At 46.4% G+C, this 20,599-nt stretch overlaps 1 protein-coding gene across 3 annotated transcripts in view; it reads right to left on the bottom strand.

The window, feature by feature from the left end:
• The window catches only part of LOC109904018 (formin), a 109,159-nt gene that overhangs the window by 11,905 nt on the left and 76,655 nt on the right, over nucleotides 1-20,599 (bottom strand). For 2 of the 3 annotated variants that reach the window (XM_020501080.2, XM_031788212.1), the window contains 2 exons: nucleotides 19,994-20,045; nucleotides 16,476-16,625 (listed from right to left, as the gene is read on the bottom strand). In XM_020501080.2, the coding sequence (XP_020356669.2) occupies nucleotides 16,476-16,625; nucleotides 19,994-20,045 (202 nt within the window). Of the gene's footprint in view, nucleotides 1-16,471; nucleotides 16,626-19,993; nucleotides 20,046-20,599 lie in introns of those variants that run through there. The other variant, XM_031788213.1, reaches the window with a different exon arrangement.

Below are 20,599 nucleotides of genomic sequence, written 5' to 3'. Positions count from 1 at the left end.
CATTTGTGACCAAGCTTTAACTTCCTGACTGATGTCTTGAGATGTTGCTTCAATATATCCACATAATTTTCCTCCCTCATGAAGCCATCTATTTTGTGAAGTGCACCAGTCCCTCCTGCAGCAAAGCACCCCCACGACATGATGCTGTCACCCCCGTTCTTCACGGTTGGGATGGTGTTCTTCGGCTTGCAAGCCTCACCCCTTTTTCCTCCAAACATAATGATGGTCATTATAGCCAAACAGTTCTATTTTTGTTTCATCAGACCAGAGGACATTTCTCCAAAAAGTATGATCTTTGTCCCCATGTGCAGTTGCAAATGGTCCCATGGTGTTTATACTTGCGTACTATTGGTTGTACAGATGAACGTGGTACCTTCAGGCATTTGTAAATTGCTCCCAAGGATGAACCAGACTTGTGGAGGTCTACAATTCTTTTCTGAGGTCTTGGCTGATTTCTTTAGATTTTCCCATGATGTCAAGAAAAGAGGCACTGAGTTTGAAGGTAGGCCTTAAAATACATCCACAGGTACACCCCCAATTGAGTCAAATGATGTAAAATAGCCTATCAGAAGCTTCTATAGCTATGACTTAATTTTCTGGAATTTTCCAAGCTGTTTAAAGGCACAGTCAACTTAGTGTATGTAAAACCTCTAACCCACTGGAATTGTGATACAGTAAATTATATGTGAAATAAACTGTCTGTATTTGTTGGAAAAATTACTTGTGTCATGCACAAAGTAGATGTCCTAACCGACTTGTCAAAACTATAATTTCTTAACAAGAAATTTGTGGAATGGTTGAAAAACGAGTTTTAATGACTCCAACCAAAGTGTATGTAAACTTCCGACTTCAACTGTATGTGCCCTCTGTTCCCCATTGTCCTTGTCGGTTATTGTTACCATGTCCGTTGGTCTTGTGAGTACCCGTGCTGTTGTATTGGCTTCCATGCTACATGTTATTGTGAACTTGTTTTATGGGTCTCGTCCCGTGTATTATTTAGAGGTTTTACACCTCGCTCTTTTGTTTGGGTGGAGAAAATAAAAAACCCTATTACGCATTTCTGCGCTTGTCTCCTATCATTATACAGCGTGACATAGGTAAATGAGTAATCCATTTGGATAAGGGAATAGTCACGTGTGCTCCCTCTCTGGCCTCTAGGTCACCAGGCTGCTCGTTATGGCGCACACCAATCAGCGCATAATTACATGAATCAGCGCATAATGACACTCACCTGGACTCCATCACCTCCTTGATTACCTGCCCTTTATATGTCACTCCCTTTGGTTCCTTCCCCAGGCGTCATTGTTTCTGTTTCAGTTTCATGGCTGTGCGTTGTTCTTTTTTCTTGGTTAGTATTATGTTCCATTTATTTTATTAAAACACTCACTCCCTGAACTTGCATCCCAACTCATTACAGAATGACGCCTCACCAAAGGGAATCATCAGGGAGTGTTTTTTTAAAATTTTATTGTATTGGAGGTGAATCGGGTCCGAGTGCCAGAACCAGAGCTACCTGGGAGGCCACAGCAGGTTTGTCAGATTCCCATGCCTCGGCGGACTCGACGGGTTCTCCTGCCTTAGCTGGCTCAAGGGGTTTCCATACCTCAGCAGGATCGATAGGCTCCCATGCCTCAGCTTCACTTCCAAGATGGCGTAGCAGATCAGAGGTCTTGTTGTGTCCCGTGTATATATGTTTTTTTTCTCCTTCGTATATATTTCGTATATATTTTTATATTTTTAACCTCAGTTTCAACATACTCTCCTGCAACTCGCCTCACCCAATGTGGCATGGATCTGCTATTTTCTATACTTTAGAACCGGAACCCCCAACAGAAGCTAAGCAGTCATCAGCTAACCTTAGCCCAGTCAACTCCTGCCAGTCTGCACAGCGTGATTCAACCCAGAGCATACCGGACTGCTTTTTCTCCACATCTCCGGTTTCCTACTGCAAGCTCTGATCCTTTTCACCTGGATCATCGCAGCAAGCTAGCTGCTATCTGAGTGGATACCCCCTGGCTAATGTCTCTGTCCCGAAGCAAGCACCAGTGAGCCTGGAACAAGCCTTGTGCGAGGCCCATCTCCTGGCTAGCTAAAGAGGTCCATCAGCCACTCCTTGGGCTACAATACATATTTTGCCAATTGGCCTGGACCCCTTTTACTGCCAACACGGAGCCCCGCCGATTCCATCACGACTGGTCTACCAATGTAATCTGCCCGAGGGGTTTCAACAGGCTCCTCCGTCGCGATGTCCCCTGAAGGTCCATCTGCTAGTCTGCTAACCATGGCCCACTAGCTGTCTAGAGCATATCGGACTGTTAGCTGAAGATGACCATCTGCCAATTTCTTGGGCTACAATACCTATTTTGCCAATTGGCCTGGACCCTTTTACTGCCTACATGTAGCCCTGCTGATCCAACACGTAATTGCCTGAGGGGGCTACAACAGACTTCTTCCGTTGCGAAGTCCCCCTAAGGCCCTTCTGCTAGCCCCGGCCTGCTAGCTGTATGAATCGCCGTGTCTCCAGCTTGCCTAGCTTCCCACTCGTCCCTATGAACACTCGGCTTCGCATGCCTCTCCCTAATGTCAACATGTCTTGTCCATTGCTGTTTTGGTTAGTGATTATTGTCATATTTCACTGTAAAGCCTCCAGCCCTGCTCAATATGCCTTAGCTAGCCATTTTGTTTCACCTCCCACACATGCAGTGACCTCACCTGGTCTAAATGATGTCCCTAGAGACAAAACCTCTCTCATCGTCACTCAATGCCTAGGTTTACCTCCACTATATTCACATCCTACCATACCTTTGTCTGTACATTATGCCTTGAATCTATTCTTCCGTGCCCAGAAACCTGCTCCTTTTACTCTCTGTTCCGAACGCACTAGACAACCAGTTTTTATAGCCGTTAGCGTACCCTTATCGTACTCCTCCTCTGTTCCTCTGGTGATAGAGGAACAGAGTTTAATCCTGGCCCTGCAGTGCCTTTCTCCACTCCCATTCCCCAGGCGCTCTCATTTGTTGACTTCTGTAACCGTAAAAGCCTTGGTTTCATGCATGTTAACATTAGAAGCCTCCTCCCTAAGTTTGTTTTACTCACTGCTTTAGCACACTCTGCCAACCTGGATGTCCTAGCCGTGTCTGAATCCTGGCTTAGGAAGGCCACCAAAAATCCTGAAATTTCCATTCCTAACTATAACATTTTCCAACAAAATAGAACTGCCAAAGGGGGCAGAGTTGCAATCTACTGCAGAGATAGCCTGCAGAGTTCTGTCATACTATCCAGGTCTGTGCCCAAACAATTCGAGCTTCTACTTCTAAAAATCAACCTTTCCAGAAACAAGTGTCTCAATGTTGCCGCTTGTGTAAGGGGCTTAATACAGTTGTATTCCAGCCACTAGGGGGTGCTCTGGTGAAGCCCATGGGAAATAAAGAAATATAGTGTAAGTGAATTGGGATGAGTAAGAATGAAAAGCTAAAGAAAGACTGTTAACGGCTCTTACCTGTGCTGACATGATTAAAATTGCCATAAACCGTACTTTTCGCGTTGTAGTTTATATGATAAGCTCATTGGAAGGGTAAACAAATTTGGAGGCGCCGCTAAGATTTATTTTCATGTGAGCACCGGCCCATATTCCTTGAACAACGAGTGAGAGACATTGGGAGAGTAGCTAGCTATCGTTAGCAGGCTAACCACCTAATCAAGTGTAGCTATCTTGCCATTGCCTGCATTGTCGTTGTTGCCACGTGAGTAGGACAATATGAGTCGAGAGAGGGAAATGTTGTTGGATGAAATGGAACATGAAACGGCACTTGTGTGTACGTTGTGGAATAGTAGATGACTCTGAAGTATAAGGAAAGAGCCATCGAGCTTTGCGGCGCAAATTGATGGAGGATTTAATGGAATCAGAGGATGAGGGAGTGTCTTGGCTGCTTCAACTGAAAGACGAAATCAAAGGAATATCGGACTCTGAGGATACTGTGAAAAGTCTGCCTACAAGTCCCAGCCAGTCGGCGCCAACGAGGCATGTGGACAGCGAACCCAGCGGAGAGATGGGAGAAGAGGGAGGGGCTCCTCAGCCCAGCAGAGAAGTGGTCTCAGCTCCAGAAAGGCACCAGCCACAGAGAAAGAATGGAGTAAGTAAGTCCAGTTATAAAGACTTTAAAATTCATGGACAGATCGGAGATCAGAATCAAAAAGATAAGCTCAACTTCAGCAGCCAAGAACATCAGATTGAAAATGGATGGAGAAAAGGGTACCATGAATTAGAAATCATAGAAGCAGTAATCAGAGCTGTGAGCCCAGGGCTTAAGATGAGGAGTTATCTGGAGGGAAAAACAGACATGACACTCTACACACTAAGGAAAATCTTGAGGACACATTATGCAGAGAAGGATGCTACTGAACTGTATCACAAGTTGACTAAAGCAACACAAGAGCCGATAGAGTCTGCCTTGGACTTCCTAGTCCGAGTCTTTGACCTGAGTCAGAAAGTGTTATCAGCCTCAGCTCGTGCCCAATCAGGACTGAAATATGGCACAGAGTTAGAATGCCTGCAGGCCATTGTTACAGGATTAACAAATGATAATGTCAGGGCAGAGATGAGAGTGCATCTCCAAAATATTAACACCAGTGATGAACTGTTGCTTGAGAAAATGCTAATTGCCCAGGGCAATGAAAGCGAACGCATGCAAAAGGCCAGGATTTCCCGTAAGTTCACACCCACACGAGTGAACACAGTACAGAGTGAGGATAATGGGGATAGCAGAAAGGAATGTGCACAGGCAGAGCCCTCACAGACCACAGTCCAAAAACAAAATAAAAATAATCCTCTCCTGAGTAAAACTGATGCGAGCAATGAAGCAATCAAAGAACTGACCCGTCAGGTTGCCTCATTAGTACAGTCAGTGCAGGGCCAGGGTGACAGGTCAGCTAGGATTCGCTCCAACAGAAAACCAAGTCCAACCAACAGGGAGAAAAGACAATTCCAAAGTTGTTATGAGACTGGTCAACAGACTTGCCATCATTGCTACAAATGTGGCAGTGATAGCCATTGGGCAGTAGGATGTAGGATCAGGATCACACATCCATCAGGAAATGCCTGGGGGTCACAACCATGGAACGGGGAGTGACCTCCGATACTGTACATCTAGTTCCATCCAGTGTTGCAGTGGCTGCAGTGCAAAGGTAGAGAGAATTTCAGAGTTGAAGTTGTGTTCATTGTGTCATAAAGCGGCCTATTGTTCCAAAGTGTGCCAACAGGATCATTGGAAACAGCACCAACCTACATGTAAGACTGCCAGCAAGACTGACCACAACTCCCCTTGTCCCATGACACAGAGAGAGTGGGTGCCAACTACCCCAGCCACCACAGGACATTGTAATATAGCACAGCTTATTGGTAAAAAAAAAGTCAAGTGTTGTGTTATATGGAGGGTGTAAAGACTCTAGCACTATGGGACACAGGGGCTCAGGTATCCATCATAAGTGAGGAATGGAGAAAATGTAATTTGCCACGCACACAAATTAGACCACAGGCAGAAATCATGGGCAATGCAAAGAAACTGGATCTGAGGGCAGCCAATGGCACTGAAATTCCCTTTCTGGGTTAGATGGACATTTGCTTAAGTTTGCTTGATTCCAAAGCTGAGGTCATTGCAGGAAAACAGTTGAGGATTCCGATATTAGTTACAAATGAAAGACTGGAGAAACCAATCATTGGGTTTAATGTAATTGAAGAAATAGTTCAAACAAAAAGTAACAAGGAGCCCTCAGAGCTGATGTATACAGTAAAGATGCTTAGAAATGCACTTAAGCTAGGACAGGGAAAGGCAAAGACTCTACTCAATCTGCTTCAGCACTCAGAGTACATGGAGGAATGCTTGCTTCCAGCAGGCAGACGTGACGTTGTCATTCCAGGTGGACAAACAAAATGGATTCATCACTGTATCCCAAGAGGGGCTCCCTTAAATTATGAAATTGTGTTATTTGAACCGGACGTGAGAGTGATCTGGGGCCTGGACCTACAAAGTCAGGTTGTGAAAACATCAAAATGGCCATCTCGAAAAGTTGACATTGCAGTAGTGAATACTGCCAAACATGACATTACCTTACCAAGACAAACAGTGATAGGGACATTACAGAGAGTACTAGCATGTCACCCAGTTCCTGTGCCCAGTGGAGAAAAGGTTACTGTAGCACAGGTTCAGGACAGATCCCCACCGGAGCCTGGCCCTGACAACGGTCAAATAGAGTGGTGGGACCCACCTGTAGAGGTTCAGCACTTGAGCCAAGAGCAACAAGAATTAGTCAAACGGATGCTCAGAGAGGAATCAGCTGTTTTCGCCAAAGATGACATGGACATAGGGTGTATTGAAAATCTCAGAATGGAGATAACATTGACTGATAACATACCAGTGGCAAAGAGATACAACAGTGTGCCTTGCCCCTTGTATGCTGAGGTGAAAAGCCTGAACAAAAACTTAATCAGGAAGTCATCTTCATCATACGTATCATCTTTGGTCTGCGTACGGAAAAAGGATGGGAGTTTAAGACTTTGTGTTGATTACAGGGGATTGAACAAGAAGACTGTTCCGGACAGGCATCCCATACTCCGTGTACAGGAAATACTTGATGGTTTGGGAGGGAACTCATGGTTTACAGTTTTAGATCAAGGAAAGGCATGCCACCAAGGCTTTGTGGGAGAGGAGTCCAGAAAATACAGTGCCTTCAGCACCCCTTGGGCCTTATATGAATGGAATAGAATTCCCTTTGGCTTATCAAACAGTCCCCCTGCCTTCCAATGAAGCATGGAGGTAAGTTTAGAGGGGATAAGAGGTAGAATCTGTATACCATATTTGGATGACGTTCTTATTTTTAGTCAGTCATTTGAACAACATGTGGAAGATGTCCGTCAGGTACTCAGACAGCAAAATAAATGGGGTATTAAACTCAGGGCTGATAAGTGTGACCTATTCAAGAATGAGGTCCGTTATTTAATTGTAGCAGTGCAAGAACTGGTAAACAGGCCACCAACAAACGTGAGCTGAGGGCTGAGGAAACTACTGGGGTTTCTAGGGTACTATAGGGGTTATGTACAGACCTTTTCACAACATGCTAAATGTCTCTATGACTTACTAGCAGTGAAGTCGGAGACCCCAGCATCTGGGAAACGAAGGACCAAGGTAGCTATGCAGTCGGGACAGGCTCTGCCCCACCAGAAAGTTATATGGGAGGATGCTCACCAGAGAGCTTTAGAACACTTGGTGAGTGTGTTGACTAATCCACTTGTGCATGCTTACCCAGATTTCAAGGACCCTTTTATCCTGCATGTTGATGCCTCCGAAGAGGAATTGGGAGGGGTGTTATACCAACGACAAAGTGGCAAACTGAGAGTCTTTGGATATGGCTCCCGCACCCTGACTCAAGCAGAGAGAAACTATCACCTTCACTCAGGGAAACTGGAATTCTTGGCCCTCAAAAGGGCAGTGACTGAGCGGTTCCGAGATGACCTATTTTATTCTCCCTCTGTGACAATGTACAGTGATAATAACCCATTGACATATGTACTAACTACAGCAAGGCTGAATGCCACCGGTCATTGCTGGGTGGCAGAGCTTTCTGACTTTAATCTCACACTGAAGTATCGTCCTGGAAAGGTAAAGACTGACGCAGACATTCTGTCACGCTCTCCTTTGCATGCTGAACATTACATGGAAGAATGCACAGAGAAACACTCACTTGAAATGGTAAAAGCAACACTCAATAATGTTCAGACACAACAGAATGACTGTGTAACGTGGATCTCCACGGTCACACTAAGGCCATCAATGCAAGATGAGCTGTCATGGTGGGGGGGAACAGTTACAGACCGACTGTCTCCACACGATATTATGCAGGCTCAGTTAAAGGATGCGGCTGTATGGAGAATCTTGGAACTGAAATGTCAAAGGACGAAGCCTAAACCAACAGAATGTCAACAAGAGTCATACAAAGTGAAACAGTTACTGCAAGAGTGGAACAGGCTCCATGCCTCACCAGATGGATTATTACAAAGGAAAACAGTTACTGCAAGAGTGGAACAGGCTCCATGCCTCACCAGATGGATCATTACAAAGGAAAACAGCAAAAAGGACACAAGTTGTGGTACCAAGTCAGTATAGAACACTGATTTAAGGGTACTTACAGGGTGAAATGGCCCATCTAGGAACAGAAAGAGTGTTGAACTTAGCACGAGGACGCATTTATTGCATGCAACATGGCATTGAACATTTTATCACCAAAGTGTGTAAGTGTATCAAACAAAAGAAACCCAGTGTAATAACTAGGGCCCCAATGCAACATGTACGAGCTACAGCTCCTTTCCAGATGATTTCATTTGACTATGTGCATTTGGAGAAAAGCAGAGGGGGCTACGAGTACATTTTTAGATATTTTCGATAATTTTACAAAATGTGGACAAGCCTACCCCACCAGAAATATGTCAGGAAAAACTGCAGCAAAAAAAGCTTTTTGATTATTTTTTCCACAAAGTTTGGCTTTGTGTCAAAAATCCATCATGATCAGGGAAGAGAGTTTGAAAATCAGTTATTCAGAGTCTTGCAGAACTGTACGGGAATAGCCAATTCCAGAACCTCTCCATATCATCCACATGGGAATCCGGTGGAGAGATTTAACCGTACACTGTTGTCAATGTTTGCGCACACTAGATGAAGAGAAAAAGGCCAACGGGTGATTATCTGAACAAGGTCATTCATGCATATAATTGTACCACCAGTGATGCTACTCTGTTCTCACCGTATTTCCTGCTATTTGGAAGGGCTCCACTGCTACCTGTTGACCTTGTCTTTGGGTTACAGATAAAGGAACAGGAGAAATCATACCAGGATTATGCTAAGAAGTGGCAGCCACAGATGGCTGAAGCCTATGACATCGCCAGTAGAAACATGGAGAAATCATACCAGGATTACGCTAAGAAGTGGCAGCAACAGATGGCTGAAGCCTATGACATCGCCAGTGGAAACATGGAGAAATCATACCAGGATTACGCTAAGAAGTGGCAGCAACAGATGGCTGAAGCCTATGACATCGCCAGTAGAAACATGGAGAAATCATACCAGGATTACGCTAAGAAGTGGCAGCAACAGATGGCTGAAGCCTATGACATCGCCAGTGGAAACATGGAGAAATCATACCAGGATTACGCTAAGAAGTGGCAGCAACAGATGGCTGAAGCCTATGACATCGCCAGTGGAAACATGGAGAAATCATACCAGGATTACGCTAAGAAGTGGCAGCAACAGATGGCTGAAGCCTATGACATCGCCAGTAGAAACATGGAGAAATCATACCAGGATTACGCTAAGAAGTGGCAGCAACAGATGGCTGAAGCCTATGACATCGCCAGTGGAAACATGGAGAAATCATACCAGGATTATGCTAAGAAGTGGCAGCAACAGATGGCTGAAGCCTATGACATCGCCAGTGGAAACATGGAGAAATCAACAGCAAAGGGAAAAGCCCACTACGATCAGAAGAAAATGAGTTCTGCATCACAATATGCTCATGTCATGTAATTCTCTACCCTTTGAGGAACCTGTTGAAACACCCCATAGAGGTCTGTGGAGAATGGAACCACCCCAGCAAAAGCAGCAAAATGGGGAGAGCGCTGAGTCTGAGAGCTCAGATGAGGATTCTTATCTAGTATTCATCAATAGGCCACATAGGGATGAAGAGAGCAGACAGAGTAGCACACAACTAGTATCAGATAATATTGGGGAAACGGGGTCAGGCTGATAGAAACTTCACTGTGAAGGAGTGTCAGCCAGTCCTCAGAGAGAGCCCGGAGAGGACGGGTAAATATGGAAACAGCTGAGGGCTCAGAGACTCAATCATCTCTGGATGAAGTGGACACTGATTCATTGGGGTCACCCATGACCTTGACCCGCCGTTCAGCCCGGCAGAGAAGGCCCAGAGACATTCTAACCTATAACACTTTAGGGCTGACAAGCTCTGATCAGGATACCAACTAGAGATGTTCTGATGTGTATATATTTTCTCGTTGACCTTTTCTCGTTGACCTACTAATCACAGTGTGATAATGTTTAGTGGGGGTTGCGTCTTTGCCCATAAAGGCAGACTGGACATGTCTAGATAGTTATATGGCTGTTAGGCCAGTTTTCTCCGTTGTTCTCATGAACAATACTTACATCTTCTCTTTGTTTTGAGGCCAGTGAAATGTTTGTGACAACATTTAGTTTTTGCAGTGGGGTGTTTGTTGTAAGTGGCTTAATACAGTTGTATTCCAGACATTAGGGGGTACTCTGGTGAAGCCCATGGAAAATAAAGAAATATAGTTTAAGTGATTTGGGAAAAGTAAGAATGAAAAACTAAAGAAAGACTGTAAACAGCTGTTGCCTGTGCTGACATGATTATCAATGAACCTACCGGGTACAACCCCAAATCTGTAAACACTGGCACCCTCATAGATATCATCCTGACCAACCTGCCCTCTAAATACACCTCTGCTGTCTACAAACAGGATCTCAGCTATCACTGCTTCATTGCCTGCGTCCGTAATGGGTCTGCGTTCAAACGATCACCCCTCATCACTGTCAAACACTCCCTAAAATACTTCAGCGAGCAGGCCTTTCTAATCGGGTACCTTGGAAGGATATTGACCTCATTCCGTCAGTAGAGGATGCCTGGTTATTCTTTAAAAGTGGTTTCCTCACCATCTTATATAAGCATGCCCCATTCATAAAAATTTGAACCAGGAACAAATATAGCTCTTGGTTCACTCCAGACCTGACTGCCCTTGACCAGCACAAAAACATCCTGTGGCGTACTGCATTAGCATCGAATAGCCCACGCGGGCTATTGTTTGCAACTTTTCAGGGAAGTTAGGAATCAATATACACAGACAGTTAGGAAAGCAATGGCTATCTTCAAACAGAAATGTGCATCCTGTAGCACAAACTCCAAAAAGTTCTGGGACACTGTAAAGTCCATGTAGAATGGGGAGACACTCTAGACCCAAACTGTTACAGACCTATATCTATCCTATCTATCCTAGCCAAGTTAACAAACAGATCACCGACCATTTCAAATCCCACCGTACCCTCTCCGCTATGCAATCTGGTTTCCGAGCTAGTCATATGGGTGCACCTCAGCCACACAATGTCCTAAATGAAATCAAAACCGCCATCGATAAAAGACAATACTGTGCAGCCGTCTTCATCGACCTGGCCAAGGCTTTCGACTCTGTCAATCACCACATTCTTATCGGCAGACTCAATAGCCTTGGTTTCTCAAATGACTGCCTCGTCTGGTACACCAAATACTTCTCAGACAGAGTTCAGTGTGTCAAATTGAAGGGCCTGTTGTCCGGACCTCTGGCAGTCTCTATGGAGGTGCCACAGGGTTCAATTCTCAAGCTGACTCTTTTCTCTGTATACATCGATGATGTCTTTCTTGCTGCTGGATGGTGAGTCTCTGATCCACCTCTACGCAGACGACACCATTCTGTATACTTCTGGCCCTTCTTTGGACACTGTGTTAACAAACCTCCAGACAAGCTTCAATGCCATACAACTCCCCTTCCGTGGCCTCCAACTGCTCTTAAATGCAAGTAAAACTAAATGCATGCTCTTCAACTGATCGCTGCCCCGCACCTGCCCACCTGTCCAGCATCACTACTCTGGACGGTTCTGACTTAGAATACGTGGACAATTACAAATACCTAGGTGTCTGGTTAGACTGTAAACTCTCCTTCCAGGCTGGCCCTCGCTTCATATTCATCGCCAATCCCACTGGCTCCAGGTCATCTATAAGTCTTTGCTAGGTAAAGCCCCGCCTTATCTCAGCTCACGGGTCACCATAGCAGCACCCATCCGTAGCATGCACTCCAGCAGGTCAATTTAACTGGTCACCCCCAAAGCCTATTCCTCCTTTGGCCACCTTACCTTCCAGTTCTCTGCTGCCAATGACTGGAACGAATTGCAAAAATCACTGAAGCTGGAGACTCATATCTCCCTCACTAACATTAGCATCAGCTGTTAGAACAGCTCACAGAACATTGCACCTGTACACAGCCCATCTGTAAATAGTCCATCCAACTACCTCATCCCAAAATAATTTTTTTGTTTGTTGCTCCTTTGCATCCCAGTATCTCTACTTGCACATTCATCTTCTGCATATCTATCACTCCAGTGTTTAATTTCAAAATTGTAATTACTTCGCAACTACAGCCTATTTATTGCCTTACCTCCCTAATCTTACCTCATTTGCACACACTGTATATAGATTTTTTCTATTGTGTTATTGACGTTTGTGTATTCCATGTGTAACTCTGTGTTGTTTGTGTCGCACTGCTTTGCTTTATCTTGGCCAGGTCGCAGTTGTAAATGAGAACTTGTTTTCAACTGGAATACCTGGTTAAATAAAGAAGATATATATATATTTTTAAAGCTGTCTCGACAGGCTGCCATGCCTCAGCGGGGTCGACAGGCTGCCATGCCTCAGCGGGGTCGACAGGCTGCCATGCCTCAGCGGGGTCGACAGGCTGCCATGCCTCAGCGGGGTCGACAGGCTCCCATGCCTCAGCGGGGTCGACAGGCTCCCATGCCTCAGCGGGGTCGACAGGCTGCCATGCCTCAGCGGGGTCGACAGGCTCCCATGCCTCAGCGGGGTCGACAGGCTGCCATGCCTCAGCGGGGTCGACAGGCTGCCATGCCTCAGCGGGGTCGACAGGCTGCCATGCCTCAGCGGGGTCGACAGGCTGCCATGCCTCAGCGGGGTCGACAGGCTGCCATGCCTCAGCGGGGTCGACAGGCTGCCATGCCTCAGCGGGGTCGATAGGCTCCCATGCCTCAGCGGGGTCGACAGGCTGCCATGCCTCAGCGGGGTCGACAGGCTGCCATGCCTCAGCGGGGTCGACAGGCTGCCATGCCTCAGCGGGGTCGACAGGCTGCCATGCCTCAGCGGGGTCGACAGGCTGCCATGCCTCAGCGGGGTCGACAGGCTGCCATGCCTCAGCGGGGTCGACAGGCTGCCATGCCTCAGCGGGGTCGACAGGCTGCCATGCCTCAGCGGGGTCGACAGGCTGCCATGCCTCAGCGGGGTCGACAGGCTGCCATGCCTCAGCGGGGTCGATAGGCTCCCATGCCTCAGCGGGGTCGATAGGCTCCCATGCCTCAGCTAGGTGAACAGGTTCCCGTGCCTCGACCGAGGCAACTGGGGAGGTCTCAGCCGGCTCATTGGGCTCTCACACCCCAGCCGGTTCATCAGGTTTCTGCGCCTCAGCGGAGGTGACCGGTCCGCTCCTGATCCCCGGGACCGTCCCTTTGGTTGGCAACCTGCGGCTGGACTCGCTCGCTGGGGAGGGAGTATTGCCACGTATACTCTCTCTCTCCGGCGCTCTAGGTCGACATGCTCCAGCGTCTCAGCAGGATCTGCAGGTTCCCGTGCCTTAGCAGAGGTGACCCGTCCACCCCTGATCTCCGGGATCGTCATTTTGGTCTGCGTCCTGCGGCTGGTGCCGCGGGGAGGGGGTACTGTCACGTGTGCTCCCTCTCCGGCCTCTAGGTCACCTGGCTGCTCATTATTGCACACTCCTGTCACCATCGTTACACGCATCAGCGCATAATGACACTCACCTGGACTCCATCACCTCCTTGATTACCTGCCCTTTATATGTCACTCCCTTTGGTTCCTTCCCCAGGCGTCATTGTTTCTGTTTCAGTTTCATGTCTGTGCGTTGTTCGTGTTTCTTGGTTAGTATTATGTTCCATTTATTTTATTAAAACCCTCACTCCCTGAACTTGCATCCCGACTCTCAGCGCACACGTTACAGGAATTGTAAATATGAAGGACACTTGTTTTAGATCTATTTTCTGTTATAACCTGGAGACAAATGTGAAACCAGTCATATGGCAGAAAACTGAAGCATATCAGCTTTCCCGCAGTAGAGTTTATGAAATGCTGTGGCTACCCCGACTTTATCTGTTTCCCATTTCTATCATGTTAAATATTAGCCACTATCAGTATCGGCCGTCAGTAAGCCTAAAAACCACACATTCAACTGGCAATTTACTGTTAGTTCCATTCAGTTGGTATAGCCTACATTATCATTGCATTTAATTATATTGTTTTGTTTACCTTCATTTGCTTTCTCTGTAAACACAGTCATGGCCGTGCGGTTGTTGCTGACGATCCTTAGTAACAGTTGATAATATACAAAAAAAGACATGTAGGCTAATTAAATCGTTACGGAGCGGCAAGAGGACAAAGTTGTGACAGTTTGAACCAGACGCATGGCGCAATACTTGGCCATGTCGTCACACAGTTCCATGGTTAGTGCAGGCAATAGATGAGGGTATAGCCTACTATTCTCCCTATGATAATAATTATATGTACACTAATCTTCCAACATTACCATGGGTTGAAGAGTGTGGCAATTTTCTGAATGAATCAAACCACTGTTTTCTTTCATTCATATTATTTATCCATTATTTTATTTATCCATTATTTTACCAGGTATGTTGACTGAGAACATGTTCTCATTTGCAGCAACTACCTGGGGAACAGTTACAGGGGAAAGGAGGGGGATGAATGAGCCAATTGTAAACTGGTGATTATTAGGTGACCGTGATGGTTCGAGGGCCAGATTGGGAATTTAGCCAGGACACCTGGGTTAACACCCCTACTCTTACGATACGTGCCATGGGATCTTTAATGACCTCAGAGAGTCAGGACATCCGTTTAACGTCCCATCCAAAAGACAGCACCCTACACAGGGCAGTTTCCCCAATCACTGCCCTCAGGCATTGGGATATTTTTGTAGACCAGAGGAAAGAGTGCCTCCTACTGGCCCTCCAACACCACTTTTAACAGCATTTGGTCTCCCATCCAGGAACTGACCAGGACCAACCCTGCTTAGCTTCAAAAGCAAGCCAACAGTGGTACAGTGGTTCTCCAAACCATTTTTTTTGTGATTCATAAATACTTTCCTAACCCTAAATAATCCACAAGATCAGAGCATTTTCAAATCTACCAATTGGTGCTGAAACGGTGACGAATGTGCAGATATTTAAATGTCGTACTTTTATTGATCCCTAATATTCTGAACCCGTTCTCTCGATATTGTAACGATCCTGGGTTTATAAGCGCGGAAATCGACACTACCGCACGAGCATGCTTTTGTGACCTCGGGCTCGAAGGTCGAGGGTTCGAGACCTGCTCCCTGCTGTTTCATTACATTGGTGTCGGAAGTGATCGGACCTTGCATCCACGACAGTGGCCGGGGAGCGCGTTCCTGTAAGACGTAGAGCCACAAGCTAGCGCGAGGACGTGCTCTTTGAAAGGAGGGAGTAGTGTAATGACCCTGGGTTTATAAGCGCGGAAATCGACTCTACCGCACAAGCATGCACCGTTGATAGCGCACGGGACCTCGGGCTCGAAGATCGAGGGTTCGAGACCTGCTCCCCGCTGTTTCATTACAATATATTCTAGTGAGTCTGTTGACAACATTCTAACTAAAAGGTACACAGTATTTAAAGGGATGGCTTAAGATAAATGTAATGAAAACGCCACGAGAAAGTCTGTTGGTTTTCAGAGGTTGAATGAAATTGAATCAGAGCGTGCAAGGTAGCCACACCGTGTTACGTGACAGAATAAGGTAAGTCTGAATACCAAATACTGAGTAGTGTGTAGGAAATGTGTAAATTCCTAAGTTGGAATCGGCCCCTAAGAGCTTAGTGCCGTGATGCCAAAATAGCCTAACGCACGTCTGGCCCCTCACTGTCCCTTCCAGCAGCCCCGACCAGATACTTGGCACAGGTTAGGCCAGTGCTGCATCTCTCCATGTGCAATAAACCTGCAGCCCTGTGGACTGGTCAAACCATGACAATGTTTAACAGTCCTCTCAGAACACACAGTCTTTAACAGGCCCCTGTCCCCTGCTAGTAAAGCCAGAAGGCCTCCAGGAGAACTGCTGTCCCGCAGTGGGACTCCCCCCGACACCACGCCTTGGGTCAGATGAAACATCGTAAATCCAGTCCCAGTCTTTGACATTGTACCAGGCCCTGGGCCCGGGCCTGCCTACCTTCTCTTTGACGCCCCTGTGCTTTAATAACTGGTCAAAACAGCTACACTCCACACTGTTTACAGAATTCATAATTCTCCATTCAGGGTGTTTTGTATCACACAGAAACGTGAGGGACACCAACAATCAGGTATGTGTTAAAGATGGGTAGGACAAGAGCGACTAAAGGATTCTGGTCAACAGATTTCATGTGTGTAGACTGAACTTTGGCCCAGTCATAACATATCCCCCTTTAATGTAATCAAATGAAGAACACTCAGGTTTCTAGAAAAAGATAGTTGGCAAAGAGCTCTAGAACTTTCCCTTTCGTCATTAGCTGTGTGATTTAATATGAGTGCTAACGAATGGTGATACAGACATGGTTTCTTCCACTCACCTCTCCTTGGAGATGTTCTTACTCTCCCGCTTCCAAGTGTTCTTAAAGTCGCTGCAGAACTCGTACCAGAGCATGAAGACGTAACCGGGAGCCACCTCCTTCTCCCCAGACTTTGGCTTGAGCCCAAAGTAGCTCACCATGTCCAGGAAGCTGTGTGGGAGAAACAGAGGGAAGAAGAGAGAGACGGGCAGTGAGAGAACATCTCACTGGGTCACAGGGGACAGCCGGTAGCGGAGGCTCCATTATCACATTGTCCTCCTCTATAGCCTGGAGGGGAACAGTGCCAGGGGTCTCCCCCCCCCCCCCCCCCACACACACACACGTGAATGAATTGCCCCTTGGGGATTAATAAAGTTGTATTGTATTGTACACACACATTGATTACGTTCATCCAACTTGCTATCTGAGACATCAAATCCAGTAACAGTAGAGACATGAAGATATTCAAGATTCTCATTCAAGATTCTCAGCCTTAACGAGATGAGAATCTACGGCCCTTGTATGGCAGATCCTCAGACTAATTCAATTGTAACCAAATCTAAACTCTCCACAAGGCTCACAGCAGTGCTCACAGGGTTTAAAAAGCAGCCTGCTCCTCTGGGGCTTTCTCTAACCTAAACATTGAAAAAAAAATGTTTTGCCCAGCCTGTCAAGCGCTTGATATAGAGGCACAATGATTCAGGAGATGCTCCCAGATTGACACAGAGGTTTTGACTTCCAGATGGTAGGTGGCTGTTGCGACGCTAATGTAAGACATGTTGGAAGGGGAGTGTTGGGGGATGGGGCAATGTGCGCGGCAGACGGCTGCTCCCACATACTAGCCGCTTCCCATTCCCCAGATATCCGTCATGTGCTCCTCCGACACTCCAGCGCTGGGGAAGATGGTGCAGTAGATCATCCTCGTCTTGACTCGTTCCACAACCAGACTAGGCCAGGCCAGCGGAACCCAGGAGGAACAGAACATACCAAATTGACATCCATTCTGTAGGCCTTTGTAGACCCGACCAGCACGGCCCAGCGTGATTAACTAGGCTCCTTTTGTATTGGCTCCTTCCCTGACCCTGGGTCAGGTGTCAGAGCTCACACAAATCACGCAGTCTGTAGTGTGGTAAGCTTAGCTCTTTTCCTTACTCTCTCTGTCACACACACACACGCACATGCACACACACACACAAAGACACCACACACACACAAAGACACCACACACACACACACACACACAAAGTTAACCCGCACACACACTCTCACACAAAGACACAACACACACACACACACATATACACAGTCCTACAAGCACATACCACGCACTTCTGGAGGGCCATGACGCACCTGCCGTGAGGCCGTTTATTTCTGTACCTATGTTCAGCATTCCTCACTGGCGGATAAAAGCCTGGGCAACAGGGAATATCACATGGATATTTGGACGGCTAAGATAACATTCCATACAACAATTTAGAAAGGGAAACTCTCCTGTGGTCAGCTGTTACAAAATATGTTTCTTTAACGGCGACGAGACATCTTCAATAGACAATGGATAATGTATAATAGAAGTTGTGACAGTTCAAATATCCCTCCAGCTAACAACCCTTTAACCACATACGTATGTAAGCAGCACACACGCTGCAGTCGTTTCATATGAAATTGAGCATGATGAGGGAGGGAAACTTAATGGTCCATTAACTGTGGACGTATCAGGAAACCTCAGGGAAACTGAAACATAAAAGAAACTAATTAGGATTGCATGTTCAGGAAAGGACCTCATTGCTCACTGCATAGGGTACCCAGGATATTGAGCAAGAAACTCACATTACATCTCTGAAACTGTCATAAACTGTGTATCATGTCAGCTTTCCATAAAGTAATTTTGCTAACCAATTGACAAAATTAATGTAATTTCTCTACAACCCAAATGTCATAGCAACCGGTCCTTCCTATGATGATGGTATGCTTCAGGCCATAACAGACAAATTCATTCCCGTTCCTTAAGGGGTTGACCCTGTGTTTCAGTAGCTGGCAGTGATGATGTGATGTCTATGAGCCTTATTAACACGGAGCCCTAATGTGTGGCTGTGTCGGTGGGGTAGATGCCTCATCCAGGACAGATGTGAGGGCCGGGGCCCACCCACACCCCACAGAACAAACGGTACACACACACCACACCACGGCCCACCGCCCATATTCATCACCAGCGTGTCACTTTTATGAGGTGCGTCCCTGGGAACCTGAGAGCCCCCCCCAGCGGCAGGCAGCCCCGGACTGTTTGGATGAAATTAAAGGCAAACTTCATTAAAGGCTAAGGGCTGTCAGCCGTGGGACCCTTTTGATCAATATCCCCAAGTTCAAGACCTTCATTACACTGGTGTCAGTCACACAGTCACATAGAGAGATATCATAATACCACCAGGAGAAGGAGAGAGAGAGAGAGGAAGAGAGGAAAGCGAGAGACAGAGAAAGAAGGTAGATGGAGTTAGAGAGAGATGGAGTGAGAGACACAGAGAGAGAGATGGAGAGACCCATGCATTGCCAATCTGAGTGCTTCTCTTGGCTTGAAATTGAAACATGAAACAGGGGTGTTTGGAAACATTGGCTGAGTTGTAGTATTGTCCAAAGCAATCAACATCTTACAGTTTATAGTTTCCATTTTCCAGCATCAAGCATCCTTTGGTTTCTCCTTCATGTGCTTTTCATGATTTATTTTGGAATCTGGAGAGTTACGATTTAAAGCAAACAATTCTGGTCTCTATCTAAACAAGGAAAAATAATCTATTTGCTTTGTTTGTTCTTTCTAGTGTGTTTTTCCAATATGACATTTTCCAGATATGTTTTTTCTCTGACACTAGTTAAACGTCTGCCAGTTGACCATTTCTCCATAAATAAGGTGGGCCTTCCTACAGTGACTCTTAGAGTTTGCAGTACCAAACACGGAAGATAAGGCCTGATAACAACTAGAGTGGAGTGAGCACAGTGTGTGTATGTAAGCATGGCGGGTTATCGGCATTGGCACAGTGTATGTGAGTTTGGTGAGTGTGTGTGAACATGTAAGCGTAGTGTCTGTGTCTGTCTCCATAGGCAGCCCTCCAGACAGCCCTTCCCTATCTCGGGGCTAGTCTACATTGTGCCAGGTTATGACCTGGAGATTGTACTGGTCCTGTGTGTCTTAGTTGGTAGAGAATGGCACTTGCAACACCAAAGTTATGGGTTCAATTCCCACAGGAGACCAAAACAAAAGTATGAAAATGTATGCATTCACTACTGTAAGTTGCTGTAGATAAGAACATCTGATAACTGACTAAAATGTACTAAATGACAGAAGAACCTGCATGGCTACATGACATCCACCATCCATTATACTTGGCTGAGTTCCCTTCTGTATGTCAGAAGGTATTACAGAGGTATGCAAACAGCCAGGTCAGGAAATACAGAGCTCCTCTGTCATACAGATATGACACGTTGTTTGGTCTATGACCTCTAGGTTAATTGTGTTGTGTTATATTAGAACAGACAGAGACGATTCATACCTTTTCTGTGCAGCTTTGAGCTGATCGTCCTCAGCAGTGTGGTCCTTTTGAACTGGAAAAGACAAAACAACAGCATGGATTAGATGAATACACATGGAGTAAACAGACCTATGTGTGAGGCAGTATGGGAGGCTTGGAGGTCACAGTACATACACTAGTGGGAATAGATATTTCCAAATGGAGGTATACTGAGGTACATCAATGACACTCCATGCAGTCCCGCTGGTACAGATGGGGGTCCTGTGGGTACAGATCTATCCTCTCCCAGGAGGAGTGTCAGGGTGAAGGGTCATTAGCATGACATGTCTAAGGTGGTGGAGCATGTGGTAGAGGTGTCCATGGATTTCACCGTGGTGAATTGTAAGAGGTGAGATGTTTGTGTGTGAGTGTGTTGATGAGGAGTGTGAGGTGGTGGTGTCTGAGGTGGGGGTGTAAGGAGAGGTCTAAGTGTGGACTGTGTGTTGAGGAGGGGAGAGGGGCAGAGGTGCGTAGCAGGGGCACAGGCAGCACAGCACAGCGCAGGGCTGAGGAGTGAGTGTATGAGGCTTGGGAACTGGAGGCTCCTGTGGACTCCTGCCATGTAAAAGTGTCTAAATGCAAGGCAGA

The sequence above is a fragment of the Oncorhynchus kisutch genome, linkage group LG14, assembly GCF_002021735.2.
Source record: "Oncorhynchus kisutch isolate 150728-3 linkage group LG14, Okis_V2, whole genome shotgun sequence".
Taxonomy (NCBI): Eukaryota; Metazoa; Chordata; class Actinopteri; order Salmoniformes; family Salmonidae; genus Oncorhynchus; species Oncorhynchus kisutch.
This window is presented reverse-complemented; position numbering and strand designations above follow the sequence as displayed.